This window comes from Dasypus novemcinctus, chromosome 25, assembly GCF_030445035.2.
Source record: "Dasypus novemcinctus isolate mDasNov1 chromosome 25, mDasNov1.1.hap2, whole genome shotgun sequence".
Lineage (NCBI taxonomy): Eukaryota > Metazoa > Chordata > Mammalia > Cingulata > Dasypodidae > Dasypus > Dasypus novemcinctus.
The window spans coordinates 18,597,322-18,613,852 of NC_080697.1; the positions used below are offsets into that span (position 1 = coordinate 18,597,322).

Below are 16,531 nucleotides of genomic sequence, written 5' to 3' on the forward strand. Positions count from 1 at the left end.
TGAACTGATGTGGGGTGATTTCTTGGATATATTGTTAAGGGGAAAAAGCAAGCTGCAGAAGTGTTTATATTATGCTACATTTTGCAAAAGGAAAAAGGGAAAATAAGAACATATGTGTGTGTTTGTGTCTGTGTGTGTGTGCTTATTTTGCCATAAAGAAACTGGAAAGATAAGCCAGACACCAATAAAAATTCTTATCCACAGGAGATGGTTGGTGTAGTAGCCAAAAGAGGTGCTGATGGAAAATACCAGAAATCTGTTGGCTTTTATAAAGGGCATTCATTTGGAGTAAAAGCTTACAGTTACAAGGCCCTAAAGAGTTCAATTCAAGGTTCGTTCCTTACTCAAGTCATATGTCACATGAGGCAAGATGGCAGGCGATATCTACGAGGGTTCAGCCATCCTCTTTCCTCTTGAGGCTCCGTGTGCCCAGCTTCTTGCTATCTCAGCTGTAGGGACCCTTGAACAACTGTGTGAAAACCAATTGAGGGTGCCCCAGGTTGATCTGTATAGTACATATTGGTAAGGGTTAATTTCTTTCCCCCCATCCTCCCTATATATGTATACACATACATATATACAAACACACATACACTGAGATTTTCTCCCCGAACCCCAGTGGATCGTCTTACTTACTCACTGGAAGACAGACCACTGATCTGTAGTGTGTATACATAATTCACAGCTAATGTTTAACAAATATTTTAAAATTTGATTTGGAGAAAAGAAACCTGGTCAAAAAATTCTAGAAAGTTTTCTAGCTTACTAAGAGTTAAGAATTCTATTAAAGAAGAGATGAAGAACATTAAAGCAAAACTATTTCAAAATGATTTACTGTCATTGGAGAGGAAAATGTGAATTTGCTTGTGTAGGTGGCTGTGCTGAAATACTGGCAATAGAAAATCCAACTCAAATTAGTGTATTTCACTAGTGATCATGGCTAGGCTTAGACATAGTAGGCATTTAAAGCATACTTGAGCAGGGGTTCTTAACAAGGGGTCCATGAGCTTGAATTGAAATTAAAAAAACATTCTTTTGGTGCAGGTGTGATATATTCATTAAATAATATTCAGTATAGTATGTACTTAATAAGGGGTCTGTGGTTTTCATCTGACTGGCAAAGGGATCCAAGGAACAAAAAATGTTAAGAACCCCTGTACTTGAGCCACCTAGAAGGCTTGTTAAAACACAGATGTCTCTGCCCCCACCCCAGCTGATTCATTTGTTTTGTGGGCTGGCTCAGTAATTTACATTTCTAGGAAGTTCCCAGGTTTTTGCTGTTGCTGCTTGTCTGGGGACCATATTTTGAGAACCACTGATTTAATGAATTCTAGCAATGAATTCATAAGTTGCCTTATCTTTCTATCCAGTGTATCTTTTGAGTAGTTGTATGCCTTTAAGAGATTTTCTTCAAAAATTGTTTTATGATGAAATATAACACATGAGAAAAATGCATAAAAACATACATGTACAACTTAATAAATGTTATAATATGGAAATTTGTGCAACCAGAACCCGGGTCAAGAAGTAAAATGTTGCCAACAATGTAGAACCACCCCCATCCCATTTGTCTCTCCCCAGTCAGCACTTTTTTTCCACCATAGATCAACTACTATTCTGACTTTAATAATAATAACTTTCTTGCTTCTCTATTACTTTAATTACTTAGTGCTGAAACACTATAACTTTTTTTTGTTTTTGTCTTTGGACTTTAAATAAATGGAATCATATGGTATATAGTCTTTCATTCAACAGTTTGTGAGGTTCATCCATATTTTTGGCATGTAATTGTTGTCTGTTACATTGTTACATGATATTTTATTTTATAACTATATCTTCCTTTATTTCCTTATTCTATGGCTAATGGGCATTTGGATGTTCAGTTTAAAATTACACTTTAATTGTTCACTTTGGAGCTATTTCAAAGAATACTGATATGAACCTTTTTGTTTGTGTCTTTGATGTATTTATGTATACATATCAATTGTGGTTGTTTTGGGAGTAATATTGCTAGTTCGTAGGGTATGCATGTATTCCATTTTGAAGATACTGCCAAATAGTTTTCCAAAATGATTATACCAATTTATACATTTATCACTGGTGTATAAGAATTCCTATTCCTCTCCATTCAACACTTGGTATTGCCAATTTAATTTTTTTTTTCTTAGTTAGGCCAGTAAAAAGAATTCATTGGGAAATGGGGAAAAAGAACACAGCTCGCTGAGAAAATGGGAGAGAAAGATGGAAATACAAACCGAAATTTGGTGCGGGCTCCTCTAGGTAGAGAGAGCCTCCAGTTTAATTTTAATCATCCTGGTGGGTATGTTTTGGTACCTCATTGTAGATTTAATTTGCATTTTTCTAGTGACTAATTAGGTTCAGCACTTTTTCATATATTGGCCACTTGGATCCCCTTTTATGAAGTACTCTTTCAGGTCTACTTAGTTGCCTTTTTCTTCTTTATTTGTAGGAGTATTTATATATTCTGGTTATGAGCCTTTTATCAATTTTATTTTATTTTTTAATTAGGAAGTACCGGGGATTGAACCCAGGACCTTGTACATGGGAAGAAGGTGCTCACCCACTTAATCTGTATCTGCTCCCCTTTTATCAATTTTATATGTTACAAGTATCTTCTCTCATTCTGTGGCTTGTCTTTTTATTTTATTGATGAACAGAGGCTTTAAAATGAATATAATATGATTTATCCATCTTTTCCTTTATGGTTAGTGTTTTGAGTCTTTAAGAAGTTTTGCTTATCCCAAGGGATTGAAGATATTCTTCTATTTATCTTTTTCTCCCTAAATTATCTTCTAACACATTTTTCTTTTGCCTTTCATGTTTTTCAGTCTACTGGTACTCCATTTTTGTGTATGGTGTGAGGTAGGGGTCATGTTTCAATTTTTTTCCCTTAAGGATATCCGGTTGACGAAGCACCACTTATTGAAAAGAATTTCCTTCTCTTACTCCTATGCAGAGCCACCTTTGTCATAAATTAAGTGTCCAGATATATAAGGATCTGCCTTTGAACTCTCTATTTTCTCTATTCTGTTCCACTGGCTTATTTGCCTATGTTTGCACCAAAATCACTATTTTAATTTTGAAGATTTACAGTATTTGTTTGCTATCCAGTAGAGGAAGTTCTCCTACCAGATTTTTCTTCAAGAGAATCTGGTTAGTTCTTAGTTCTTGGCATTCCATTCCATTTTAGAATTAGCTTTTCAAGCTCCAGATCAATTTGGGAGATCTGACATATTTTTTTGTTACAAGTGTTCTAATCCATGAACATATCTCCATTCATTTGTCTTTTTAATTTTCTTCTTAATAATAGCTTACTGCATAGAGATCTTCCACATCTTTTATGACATTTATTCCTATGTGTTTGATTTTTCAAGGTTTTTTTAATGATATCTTTCTGAAAATTTTATTTTTAAATGATCGTTGTTGGTATATAGAAGTATAGTTGATTTTTGTATGTTCTTTGTCCAGCAACTTTGCTAAACTCACATATTAATTCTAATAATGTATATAAAAATTAATTTTTTTCTACATGCACATTTTATGTGCAGATAATTATAGTTTTATTTCCAATCCTTATATGCTTTTTTTCCCCATACATACAGGGACCTGTAGTACAATATTGAGTAATCAAATGGTGAGAACAGTTATCCTTGTTTTTTCCAAAGTGAAAAAAAATTTTTTTCTGCTTAATACTGTCTTTCTTTTTTTCCTTTTTTTTTAAAGAAAAGATACATAGGTCACACAAAATGTTACATTAAAAAATATAAGGCTCCCATGTACCCCATTCCCCTCCTCTCACTCCTCCCACATCAACGACCTCTTTCATGGGTGTGGCACATTCATTGCCTTTGATAAATACATTTTGGAGCACTGCTACTATAAATGGATTATAGTTTACAGTGTAGTTTACACTCTCTCCCAGTCCATTCAGTGGGTTATGGCAGGATATATAATGTCCTGCATCTGTTCCTGCAGTATCATTCAGGACAACTCCATGTCCTGAAAATGCCCCCATATCACACCACTTCTTCCCTCCCCCTGCCCCCAGCAACTCCCGTGGCCACTGTCTCCACATCAGTGATTCAAAGTGAAAATTTTAGCATTTTTAAATATGATGTTACTGTATGTTTCTGTGGCTAGCCTTTATCAGATTAAGGAAATTGCTTTAAAAAAATTATCGAAGTGTATCATTCATACATGAACATGCATAAGTATATAGTTAAAGTTGCGAACTTAGAAAACAAATATGCATGGCATCATATAGGGGTCCCATACATCACCCCACCACCAACACCTTGCATTGTTGTGAAACATTTGTTACAAATTATGAAAATATCATCGAAATCTTGGTACTGACTATGGTCGATATCTTACATTGGGTGTTATTTTCCCCCCAATTCACCCTATTATTATTTTTTAAAACATATTTTTATTACAGAAGTTGTGAACTTACAAAACAATCATGCACATGTGTAGAATTCCCATATAACACTGCTTCACTAACACACCCCTTCACCAACACATTTTTTACAGATTATGAGATGATTTACTATCAAACATGGTCAATAGTGTGCATTTGGCATACTTTTTCCATAGTCCCCCATTATCAGCGTAGTACATCTTTGGCATAGATGCATGAATATTACAGTATTGCTGTAACCGCAGTCCATAGGACACTCCAGTTGTATTTTTCCCATGCTTCATATTCCCACCACACTATAATAGTGATGTATATCCCCTCTAGCTCACAGAAGGACACTCTTGGATTTGTACCATCCCCGACAATTCTCATCCACCTCTGGGTTCACTGTTATTCAGTCCCTAGATTATTTTTTAGCTTTCTTTCAATTGACATTTCCATACATAGACTACCCTTTCTGGTCACATTCCAATTCATAAACCAGCTGCTACTCACTATAATGTGTTACCATCAACTCTATCCATTTCCACATTTTTACATAAAAATTAATTAAAACTTATATCAAGCATCAGTAGTCCAAAGGAAGTTTCTTTTATCCTTATTTGCCAAGAGTTTTTTTTATTATCATGAATGGATGTTTAATTTTTTCAATACTTTTCCTGTACCTATTGAGATAATTATATTAGTTTCCTCCTGTGTTCTGTTAATAGAGTGAATTAAATGCATATATTGGAAAAGAAGAAAGGCTGAAAATGAATGTGCTAACCATTTATCTCAAAAGTTAATGGCTTTTTTCCTCTCCCACTTAACTGTTAAAAATATTGTTTGAGCCTATCATTGCTACTGAAATTATACTGTAATTTAAGCCACTTTTTTTGTTGTTGTTATAAGAACACCTACTAACATTTAAAAATACTCCCTGTTCTAAAGTGGAGTTGAAGTTTATCTTTTATAAATTAAGAGATGGTATAGAAGCTGGGAATAACAGTTGACATCACATGAACTGGCAAACACATTTTCTTAAATATTTTAATTTGTAATTCTAAAAACATTCTGGACTGAGTCACTTATTTTGGTGATGGTATTTTGGAACCATATACTAAGAATTAAATCCATCACTTTCTAGTAGGGCCTAGAATTAGTTTTTGACTTTAGAGATGTAGAAGATATTCTTGGTGTATCTGAAACGTCATCTATCCTTGGGTAGATATTCCCATTCTCCTGCAGAATGATGTAAAAAAAATGACCTCAATGAAAAGTTTGTTGCTTCTTTTAACCAATTGTAATTCATCAGCCTCCTTGAGGAAAGGCCTAGGCTTGACCAAGGGAATTTAGATCTAATTAACTACATGGGGCACAATCGCCTTCCAAGGCTGGGGTATAAGAGTCCTGAATCAGAAGTTCACATGGCAGCCCCATTTTATGGGGCTATTTAGATAGCTATTTAGAAAGCTATTATGACACCCTAGGCCAGTCTTGTAGCTTCTCTCATGCTGCATCCAGTTTAGAAACCATTATCATTTTGAAATTGATTTGGTCTGAGTGGAATCACTGGTGTTAGATTTGATTCAGAGAAAATAAATTAATTCTGTAAAATGAAAATTGGCGAATATCAGTTAACAGTGTTTCACCATAATTTGCAACTTGATACTTATTTAAAAGGTCTTTGTACATATTTTATTTCAGTCACCTGTTATTTTAGGTTGCCAAAGCTGAAGACTTCCTTCTCAGCTGATGTTAAATATTGTTGGTTAAGAACAAACGTCACTATCAAGAAAACAGGAAGCTATGTAGGAGAACATGCCAAATGGTAATTTAATAGGGTAGAGGAAACTGATGTAGCTTTAGGGAAGGAATCCTAGACTTGTCTACTTTGTTCTTTTTCGGTGGCTTGAAAAATAGAAATGGTTTAAATTATTATTTTTTCCAGAAAGTATATCAAAGAAGGTTTAGTTTTAAATCAGAAAGAGTATATTTTGCTTTGTCTAATGTTTCAAGGGTTTTATAAAAAGTTTGTTTAGCTTTGTTAATCTAGATTAATTATTGGCTGTCATTAAAGTCATATAAAGTGTAGAGTGAAATTGGCAACTTTTCCTGTGTATAGTGAAACCTTAATAACTTGAGTAAGATCTCAATAATTAAGAATAAGTAATAATTTAAAGAGGAGTCAAATCCAAATTTTTCTTTCACTATTGTTTAAAGAGTTTGATAAATAAATCAAGAGTGTCAACATTGTAGGTCCTATTTTAACAAGTTACAAGGGCCTCATTCCTTCTTTTGCATCACTTATATACATGCATACAATTCATATACTGATTACTGATAAATTCATTTTTCTCTTCCTTAAAGCACTTGTGCTAGATCCTTTTTTTTGGCAACACTTTGTCAGGTTTTACTTTTCATTATTATAGGTATTTAAATTTTAAAAAATACCATAAACTGGTGTGTTTCTCCTTAATTATTAAGAGATGGTTCAGTGTACTGGTTAAGAGAATATCCTGGAGCCAGATACCTTGGGTCTGAATCCCGGCTCCATCACTCACCAACAAGTTACATATCTTCTATATACCTGATGGAGATGATAATAACACCTATCTCAGAGGGCTGTTGTTAGTTTAAATGGTTTAATCTGATGAAAGAACTTAGACTAATGCCTGCTACATAGTAAATGCCCAACAAATGTTAGCTGCTACTGTTATTATATATTGTGAAAATAGAGTTAGGCAATGGCTTGATTTATATTCTGGGCCCTGTGAACAACTCTGCAAGGGGGAACCTTTCACAAATAATCACGCTTTTGCTTTTCTCAGAGGTGAGGATGAGAGTGCTTTCCCAGTTACAGTTGTCAACAGTTTTCACCACAAAAAGAACAGAAGACTGTTCAGATCTGTGCATTCACTCAGCAATTCTTTATCCCAATACATAGTAGTTGGAATGTTCATGGTCTTGGTCACCAATGTTAAATGCTAGAGATTTTAAAATGATTAATGGATGTCTCGGCCAGACAGACTGAGATATGGCCAGTTTACCCTGAAAGTGGTCTTTTACTGACAACATGTGAGACCCTCAAGGTTTCAGTGTCATCATCTAAAAAATAACAATTTTTTGGTTTTGAGTCTCTTATTAAAATGCATATGTTAAAATTTCATCAGCACTGGGTTTGCTCTGTGCTATGTGTAGAACTAGGAATTTTTTTTTTATTTAGGTACCGGGGCTGGGATTGAATCCGGGACCTTATATGTGGGAAGCCGGTGCTCAAACACTGAGTCACATTGGCTCCCCTAAATTCCATTCTTTTTTTTGTTTGCTTGTTTGTTTGTTTTTTTTTTTGCTTTTAGGAGGTACCTGGAACTGAACCTGGGACCTCCCATGTGGGTAGCAGGAGCTCAAACACTTGAACCACATCTGTTCCCCTACTAGGAATTTTTAAAAAAGTATAAATCAGTTTTTTGCACCAGGAATATTATGATCTGACTGGGAAAACAAATCACAATTAGAAAATAGATAAATAAAAAATACTAGTAGTCATGTATTAAATGTAAAATATGGGATTATAGGGAGGAGAGTATGCAAAGCTTATTCTGCTTAACATTTCCTTGTGTTAATGGTTAGCTGCATTTCTATACTGAAGTTCTAAAGTAAACTACCTCCTTTGATGTCAATAAGAATTCCCATTTTATTAATTCCCACTTTTCATAATCTGCAGAATATAGTAGTTTAATGTCTTTTGTTCTCCCTTTATGTTAAACCTTAAAATAGTGCATTCCCAGTCTATTGAGGTAATTAGAAATTGGTTAAAGAAACATTTTTAGAGCATGGTTCTTCATCCAGTAACCCTTTTCACACAGTTAGTGCCAAAGATTGATTTTTGATCTTGTTCACTCTGTATTCTCATCACCTAACATAGTGCCTGACATATATATAGTAAGCACTTAGTAAATATGGTTGAAGGACATATTTACAATTACATTTTTAATTGTCAGCAATTTTTTATTTTAAAGTGATTTTATCATTAAAGTTATTCCATTTGGAATATTAGCTTTTAAAATCTTGGGTCTAGATATGTGTTAGGACAAGTTTGCATTTTACAAATATAATTTTAATGAAGCCAGGAAACCTCTTTTGTAGCTTCTTTATACTTGTGTAAGGAAATGGTCTTCTAGCTGAATGAATTTTTCCACTATTTTACTTATCTGTTACTGATTTCTGACTGCAGCTTCAGAGAGGTCTTAAGCTAGAACTGTCCAGTGAAGCCTTTCCTAAATTTCTGAACCAAAGAAACTATGAGAGAGAATAAATGCTTGAAATGTGAAAGTTTTGTGATATCACAAGCTTTTTATATACTGTTCTTGAAGATTGTTCATTAGTGAAACACCTACAGTCTTTTATTCTGAAAAATAATCAAGTACTTCAGAAGAAAAAAAAAAATCAAGCCATCACAGCCAGATTCCAAATATCAAAAGGATCTCTAACCTTAAAATATTTTTTTCTCCAATCTATAGACTTTATTCAGATTTTGCCAGTTTGTGTCCTTTATATACAAAGAAAACCCTAGATCTTGTATTTCTTTGTGTTTTGTGATATTAGCATTTTTGAAGATTATAGGTGTTTTTTTTTTCTTTTTTCTTTTGTTTTCTTTCTTTTTTTTTTTTTTTTTTTGGGCATGTCCATCAATTTGGGTTAGTCTTTCTTTCTACATGATTCGATCCAGGCTCTGCACTTTTGGCAGGAGTAGCACAGAAGGGATAGTGTGACCTGAGTGCATCTCCATGATGTTGCTATATTCTATTACTGGTGATGTTACTTTGATCACTTGGTTAAGGTGGCACCTCCAGGTTTCTCCACTGTAAAGTTACTTTTTTTCCTTTTGTACTTAATAAGTTATCTTGTGGGAAGATATTTTGAGGTTCTTGTCCCCTTACTCCTCAAACTTCTACCTACTAGTTTTATCGTCCATGAATGATTCTTAACTGAATCAGTTATTATGATGGTTACCAAATCATTCTTTTGTTTTCTTTTTTTTTTCCATAAACTTTATTTTACAGCAGTTTTAAGTTTACAGAAAAATTGCACAGAAAATACAGTTCACATATTATGCCCACCACACACACATATAGTTCTCCTATTTTTAAATTCTTGCAGTAATATGGTTACATTTGTTACCATTGATGAATGAATATTGATACATTATTAGTAACTTGCTTCCTTTAAATTTTTTGTAATTGTAAAATTGTGCATGTTTGTTATAAAAATCAAAACAGTGCTGAAAGGTAATCAGAACAAAGTTGTAAAAATCACCCCAAACCCTGTCACCTTTTGGTGACTCTCCTGAAATCTGTTTACATGCTTAGATACACATACACACACACGCACACACACACACACACACACACAAATCTGTCTTTTATTTTTTGTAACCTTTGCCCTTTTTGGATTAACAGAAAAGCTCATGCCCTGCTGAGTGCTGTTGAAATTCCATAGTAAGTTAAATGACATTATCAAAACCAACTTTAGATGAGGTAATTTAAGGGGAAACACTAAAAAACTTCAGGTATATGACATTGGCTTCCTTCCTAAAAACCTATTTATTCTACGTAATATGGAAAATTAACCGTAACAGACATTTTAAATAATTTGCTCAACATTTCATTGAAGAAGAAGCTGAGGGCTGTTTTGAGGAGAAAGAGACCTGCTTATGGCAGCTTAGCTTTTCCTCTGTAGCCTTGAACATTTCTGTTCTTGGCCCCAAATTTGTATATTCCTCTCAGCAAAACAGAAGCCCTGCAATTAACTGGGGATTATTAATTTTAAAAAGTATGACCGGGAAGCAGATTAGGCTCAATGGATAGAGTATCCGCCTACCATATGGGAGGTCCAGGGTTCAAACCCCGGGCCTCCTGACCCATGTGGTAAGCTGGCCCACACACAGTGCTGATGTGTGCAAGGAGTGCCATGACCCGCATAGGAGAGCCCCACATGTAAGGAGTGTGCCCCGTAAAGAGAATCGCCCTGTGTGAAAAGGTGTAGTCTGCCCAGGAGTGGTGCTGCACACATGGAGAGCTGACGCAGCAAGATGACACAACAAAAAAGAGACAGATACCCGGTGCCGCTGATAAAGAGTACAAGTGGACACAGAAGAATACACAGCGAATGGACACAGAGAGCAGACAACTGGGGGTTGAGGGAAGAGAAGAGAAATAAATAAAAAATGAATCTTAAAAAAAACAAAGTATGGTCTTTGGCTAGTATGCCCCCATCCCCACTCCAAGTAAGTTATCTTTCCAACAACATGTAGCACTGTCTCTAAGGGGAGTTTTAGTAAATAGACTTTCCTTTTATCTTTTCGGCAATGTTTTAGTGGCCCACGTAGATTGGCTAGCTTGCCTGCTAGTCTGGTCCTGTTTCCATTGAAATTGAGCTATAATCTCATGCTTCACACTCTTTGTTTCCCCTCTCTCTAAACTTAATCCTCTCCTGGTCTTGCCTAGTGGTTAGATAATCCATTTGTCTCCCTCCCCACTGCTGTTACCCTACTTCAAGTATCCATCTTTTTTTGCTTGAAATGACTTCCTGGCCAAGTTTTCTGTTTCTATTTTACCTCCTTAAGTGTCTTTTTTCTAAAGAGTAGACAGAATGATCCTTTAAAAACAAAAAATCAGAGAATATTGCTGTTCTGCTTAAAACCTTCCTTAGTGCTTAGCATAAAAACTGAATTAACTGCCTCTGCCTGTGAGGCCCTGCCTGCTCTTTCCCTGCTGTTCTCTCCCTCTCACTCTGCTCCAGGTGCGTTGACCTCCGTTTTCCTTCCCAGATATGTCATCCTTGTTCCTGCTTTCGTGCCTTTGCACCAGCTGTTTCCTCTGCCTGGAATGCCTTCCCCCAGAAGTTGGCATGGCTGGCTCTTTGTGTTATTCAGTTTCAGATTTCACTTCTTCCAGAGATCTTCTCTGATCTTCTAATGTAAAGTAGCTCCTATTTTATTACAGCATTCTTCTATTTATCCACAGCTATTAGCAATCTGAAACTATCTATATATTTGTTTTTGTTTCCTTGTTAGAATATTAAGTTCCATGTGCTTGTAGATCTTGTCTGTCTTGTCCACCCTGTCTTCATAACACCTAGAACAATGCTTAATAAATATTATTTGAATTTAAAAATATCAGTGAATGAATCACTCAGATGGAGAAATGTACTTTTTAACACCCTGAAGGCACTGGAACTTCCTCTCTGGCAAGGAAGGAGAAGTGGCAGAAGCACAAAAACTCTTTCCTAGGCCTGGAAGTATATAAAGTCTATAATATAAAATATGGCCCAGCCATGACTAAAACAATTCAGAAACAAAATAATCTCATGTTGAAGAGAGAGTTATTCAAACAAACTATAATCACATTAATTCTGAGATAATTTGATCTTTACGCTCCAAAAAGGCACTTGATTGTAAATTTTGTTTTCATTGTTTAAACCAGTGCTAGTTGAATATAGTGTAAGAGAAAAAAAAAAGTTATTTTTCTGTTGCTTTTAGGTTATCATCATCATTAGATTATACTTTATTATAGTACTATAATTTGTGTGTTTTTCTGTAAGTATTTTCAAATTACTAGGCTGTGGGCTAGAAAAGATTATACTATAAGGGAAATATTTTAGTACCTTCTATAAAAAATAATGTGTCACAAAGAATTTTTTATTTTGAAAGGAAAAGGAAAATGTGTTCTTAAAACCTGTAAATTAAAATAGGTTACTATTCAATTGCTAATGCTACTATGCTGTTTATTTTATCAACTGTTTTTACTGGCTTCTGAAGATTAAGAAGCATAACCAATCAGAGGTTAATAATATTCTCTAGAAATAGAAGGAAACTTACTGCTGTTGTTTTATATAGAGCTAGTGATTTATGTCAGATACATTTAGAACCTGAGTTAAAGTTTCTGCCTAGCTGTTTTCTCTTTCACATACAAATAGTTTTAGGAAAAAGTATTAGCAAGTCTAATATGAGGTCTGAGTTTTTAAAAAAAATCAACATTTCTTGAATTTATTTTCAAATGACAGTTGCCTTTCAAAGTGGCTATCTAAGGACGTTTATTCCAACAGTGCTTCTGTCCATGAAACTACTGTTAGAGGTTCTTTTTCAGAATTGCTTCACAGCCACTTTTGGAATTATGAAAGAAAGTTAGCCTCCTTGCTTTATATTAAAAATTTAAAAATCTCACTTTTTATTTTTAACTGAGTGAGGACATCTAACTTCCTCAGTTGACTGCCCTTAATATTACATAACTTCTAAAGCCAGTGCTGCTGTTCTTGCAATTGACTTATGACTTGTAAGATCATGAAAGACAGTTTGTAAAGTAAATCTGGTAAAGAAAAAGGAACGTTGACTTTGTAAAGTAATAAGTTAAAAACAACAAACTGTTCAGAGCTGGGTGACTAACTCACCACCCCCCTTTGAAGTTTGCATTTTATCTGAAATTGTGCTCTCCTGCAGATGTAAGTCATGATGTGCCAAATACAGAGGTAGTGCTGTACCTATGTGGAAAGAACAAAAACCATCTGGTACCAAGAAAAGGCCAATAGTGGGATTTTTTGGATATAAACTGAGTGAACACTAAGATTCTATTTTTAAAAAGAGACAGTAAACTACTCTTCTTTTACAATTCTTGGCATCAAAGAATATTTTGATGATATACCTAGTTTTAAAAGTTGAGATCCATTTCTTTGAGAGAAGTGGTTGAAGCAGTAATGATGTTTGTTAGAAGGCATATCAATTTTATCATGCGATTAGTTGTTATAGGGCAAGTCTTGATGGTCTTGACCTATATGACCATTGTATTTTATTGTATATAAGCAAGTGTTTCTTTTATCTCTATGTATCACTTTTTACTTGCTTTATTAAATATTATAATTAGGTGGGGGGTTTCTGCTTTTAAAAATCTTTTCTTCTCTCTGTCTCTCTTTTTTTTTTTTTAAGTTGCACATCATTGACTCCTGGACCCAACTGTGACCGATTTAAACTGCACATACCGTATGCGGGAGAGACATTAAAATGTAAGTAAATGATGGCTATTTTACCCAAAATGTAGTTTACAGTGTTAGTTATTGGACTTGGTGCTTTAGTTTTTATTTCTTCTGAGATATTGATCACTAGGATTTACCACTCTTCTTACCTGTCGTTTAATCCTAGTTCTGTTCAAAATAAAGCAGTTAGCAAGGAATAAATTGCAAATACAGGCATGCACAGAAATTCTTAATTTTTGAGCATGTACAGTAATTCTTTGTTTTTTCACAGCCAGCTTTTATGTAATACACCAACAAACAAAGTACACTGCTTTAAAATACCTGGTTAGTTAGAAACAGTTTTTGGGTAGTGGTCTCTACCACTGTTGCTAGCCCCCTTCTGGAACCACTGCTGCCAAGAATCACTGTCACTGATGCATAGTCTGTTGCCACCTGAGTGTAAGAGTCCTCCCTCAAAGACCCTTGTGATATTTGGCAGTGTTAACATGTCACCTGTTTTATACCTGGAGTCAGAAATGCCATTTGCTACATGGCCAGACTGGCAACATAAATGAGGGAACCGGACCAATTGGCACATACCCATCCTGTCTTAAGGGGATCAACTTTGCTGATTTACTAAGTAAAGCTGGAAATCTGAATTTTCATATGAATTCTTTAGTTTCTAAATGTTGGCTACTTTTTCAAAATTAAAAACGTTTTTGTATGTTTATGTATGAGTGATATACTTCAATAAATTCTTTAAAAATTTGGGAAAAAAACAAAAGGAAAAACTGAAACGCAGTGGACCAACAGCATGTAGGCCAAACTGAAAGTGTCTGTGGGCCAGTTTGAGTTTCTGGGTCACTGTTTTGTGACTTCATATGGATACTGTGCAAGACCTACTGTTGTTTTCCAATGCTTTCTACACCATTTGTATATGTTGCATCAGCCCTTCTCTGTCATTATCAATAGTCCTGAAGTGCTAGGTTAATGTGAAAATGATAGCTTTGATTGTGAGTAACAGTAATTTCACCAGGGATTTTCTTTCTTGAACCCGTACTTGTGGTAAACAGGGTAGTAAAGTCTCTCTACTCTTGAAAACAGAAAAAAAAGAACCTAGGTATTAAAGAGGGGACAGATTAGTAAACAGTATCTTTCAGACTGTGGACTTTTACTGTTACAGGCCAGGGAGAGTCAGATTTCAGTCAGATTTCAGTATTTTGTAGAAATACCTTATATTTATTTACCAAATGCAACATTAAGTGAGAAATGTCTCACATGCTGATTTGGTAACCTTGCATTATTAGACCATTCACTGGAAGCCATTAAAGTACAAAAGGTTTTACCTAAGATAGTAGGACAGATTAGATTACTAATTTTTAAAAAAATTAACTAAATCAAAAAAGATCAAAGTGCATCATTCTCATGGTTAAAAATGTAAGTAGCACAGAATATTTTATATATGAAAGTAGTCTATCCCATTTCTCCTCAATCATAGTTCTATTTCCTGAGGGAACTACTTTTTAAAAACTATTCAGTGTTTAGTTCTTCTGTGGATGGATTTTGACATCTCTAAATAATATACTTATGCCTCTGATATTTGATTTATTAATTCGAGACATTTATTTTTTGACTTGCTCTGCTTCATGAGACATCAGCCTGATTTTACTCTGTCTCTCTTCTCTGTAACGTAACTATATCACTATTACTAGTTTTTGTGTTGGCTACTCTGTAGCTTTTAAACTTTTATTTATTTATTTTCTTAAAAGAAAGAAATACTTCTTCTTAGGAAGAAGAAATAAATGTGTGTGGTCAGTCTACAGCTTTGAACCAGAAATAATATGACTTCACAAGGATCTTTCTAGCTCCAAGAGTTTATGTTAGGAAGTGTTTATTAATTTCCTTATCCTCTTGTTACTACAAGATTTTTTAATAGAACTCTCTTATAACATTGGCGATTTGGGTATTAGGACTGGCATTCAGCATGTAAGTTAATGATGTCATATCAAGCTATTGTATATAGTTATTACATATTAGGGACATAATTTAGCTCATAGTATGATTTATAATAAATGAATAGTAAAAGAGCTTTGTATAATGGGGTTCTTGCACTTTCAGGTAACTCTAGATTCTAGCCTTAAGCAGCCCACAGTCTAAAGGAAAAAGATAAACGATCATAGAGGGAAGCGGATTTGGCTCAATGGATAGAGCATCTGCCTACCACATGGAAGGTCCAGGATTCAAACCCAGGGCCTCCTGACCTGTGTGGTGAAGCTGGCCCACTTACAGTGCTGATGTGTGCAAGGAGTGCTGTGCCATACAGGGGTGTCCCCCACGTAGGGGAGCCCCATGCGCAAGAAGTGCGCCCCGTAGGAGAGCCGCCCTGTACAAAAAAAGTGCAGCCTGCCTAGGAGTGGGGCCACACATACGAAGAGCTAACGCAGCAAGATGACGCAACAAAAAGAGACACAGATTCCCGGTGCTACTGACAAGAATACAAACAGACACAGAAGAATATATAGCGAATGGACACAAAAAGCAGACAACTGGGGTGGGGGGGAGGGGGGAGGGGGGAGAGAAATAAATAAAAAATAAATCTTAAAATAAAAATAAAAGGAATAGTTCTGTTAAAAAAAAGATCATAGAAACTATATTTACAAAGGTGCTTTGAATTGGAAGACTTAAGTTGAATATTTTTTCTTCTGAAATTCTTCACTTTATTTAAGAAAGCTTTCTGAAGGATGTTGGCTATAGGCTTAAATTTATAGTTGCAGAGCCAGGGAATGTTTTGATTTAACATACTGGAGGAAAATGATACTACATATAAATTCCTACTAGGCCTTAGGAGAGTATAGCGTTTAAGACCATTTCACTCTTTGCTTTAAAAAGTATCTTAAAAACTCTCAAATTGGTACCCTTTGGGGTACCTCAGTGCTAGAGTATAGAGATTAACCTGTAAACCTCTTTGAATTTCCAGATGGAAATTATTTTTTTATTATCCGCTGAAAATCTGATAGAATCACCAAAAATAAATGAAATCAACTAAATGAATTATCAAAAATAAGCCCTGTCTTCTCTGAAACTGTAAAAATTACAAACTTT

The 16,531-nt window shown here is 34.9% G+C and overlaps 1 protein-coding gene across 4 annotated transcripts in view; it reads left to right on the plus strand.

The window, feature by feature from the left end:
* The window catches only part of BABAM2 (BRISC and BRCA1 A complex member 2), a 569,726-nt gene that overhangs the window by 62,963 nt on the left and 490,232 nt on the right, over window positions 1-16,531 (plus strand). For all 4 annotated transcript variants that reach the window (XM_004452354.4, XM_071211921.1, XM_058287779.2 and 1 more), the window contains exon 3: window positions 13,404-13,480. In XM_004452354.4, the coding sequence (XP_004452411.1) occupies window positions 13,404-13,480 (77 nt within the window). The remainder of the gene's footprint in view (window positions 1-13,403; window positions 13,481-16,531) is intronic.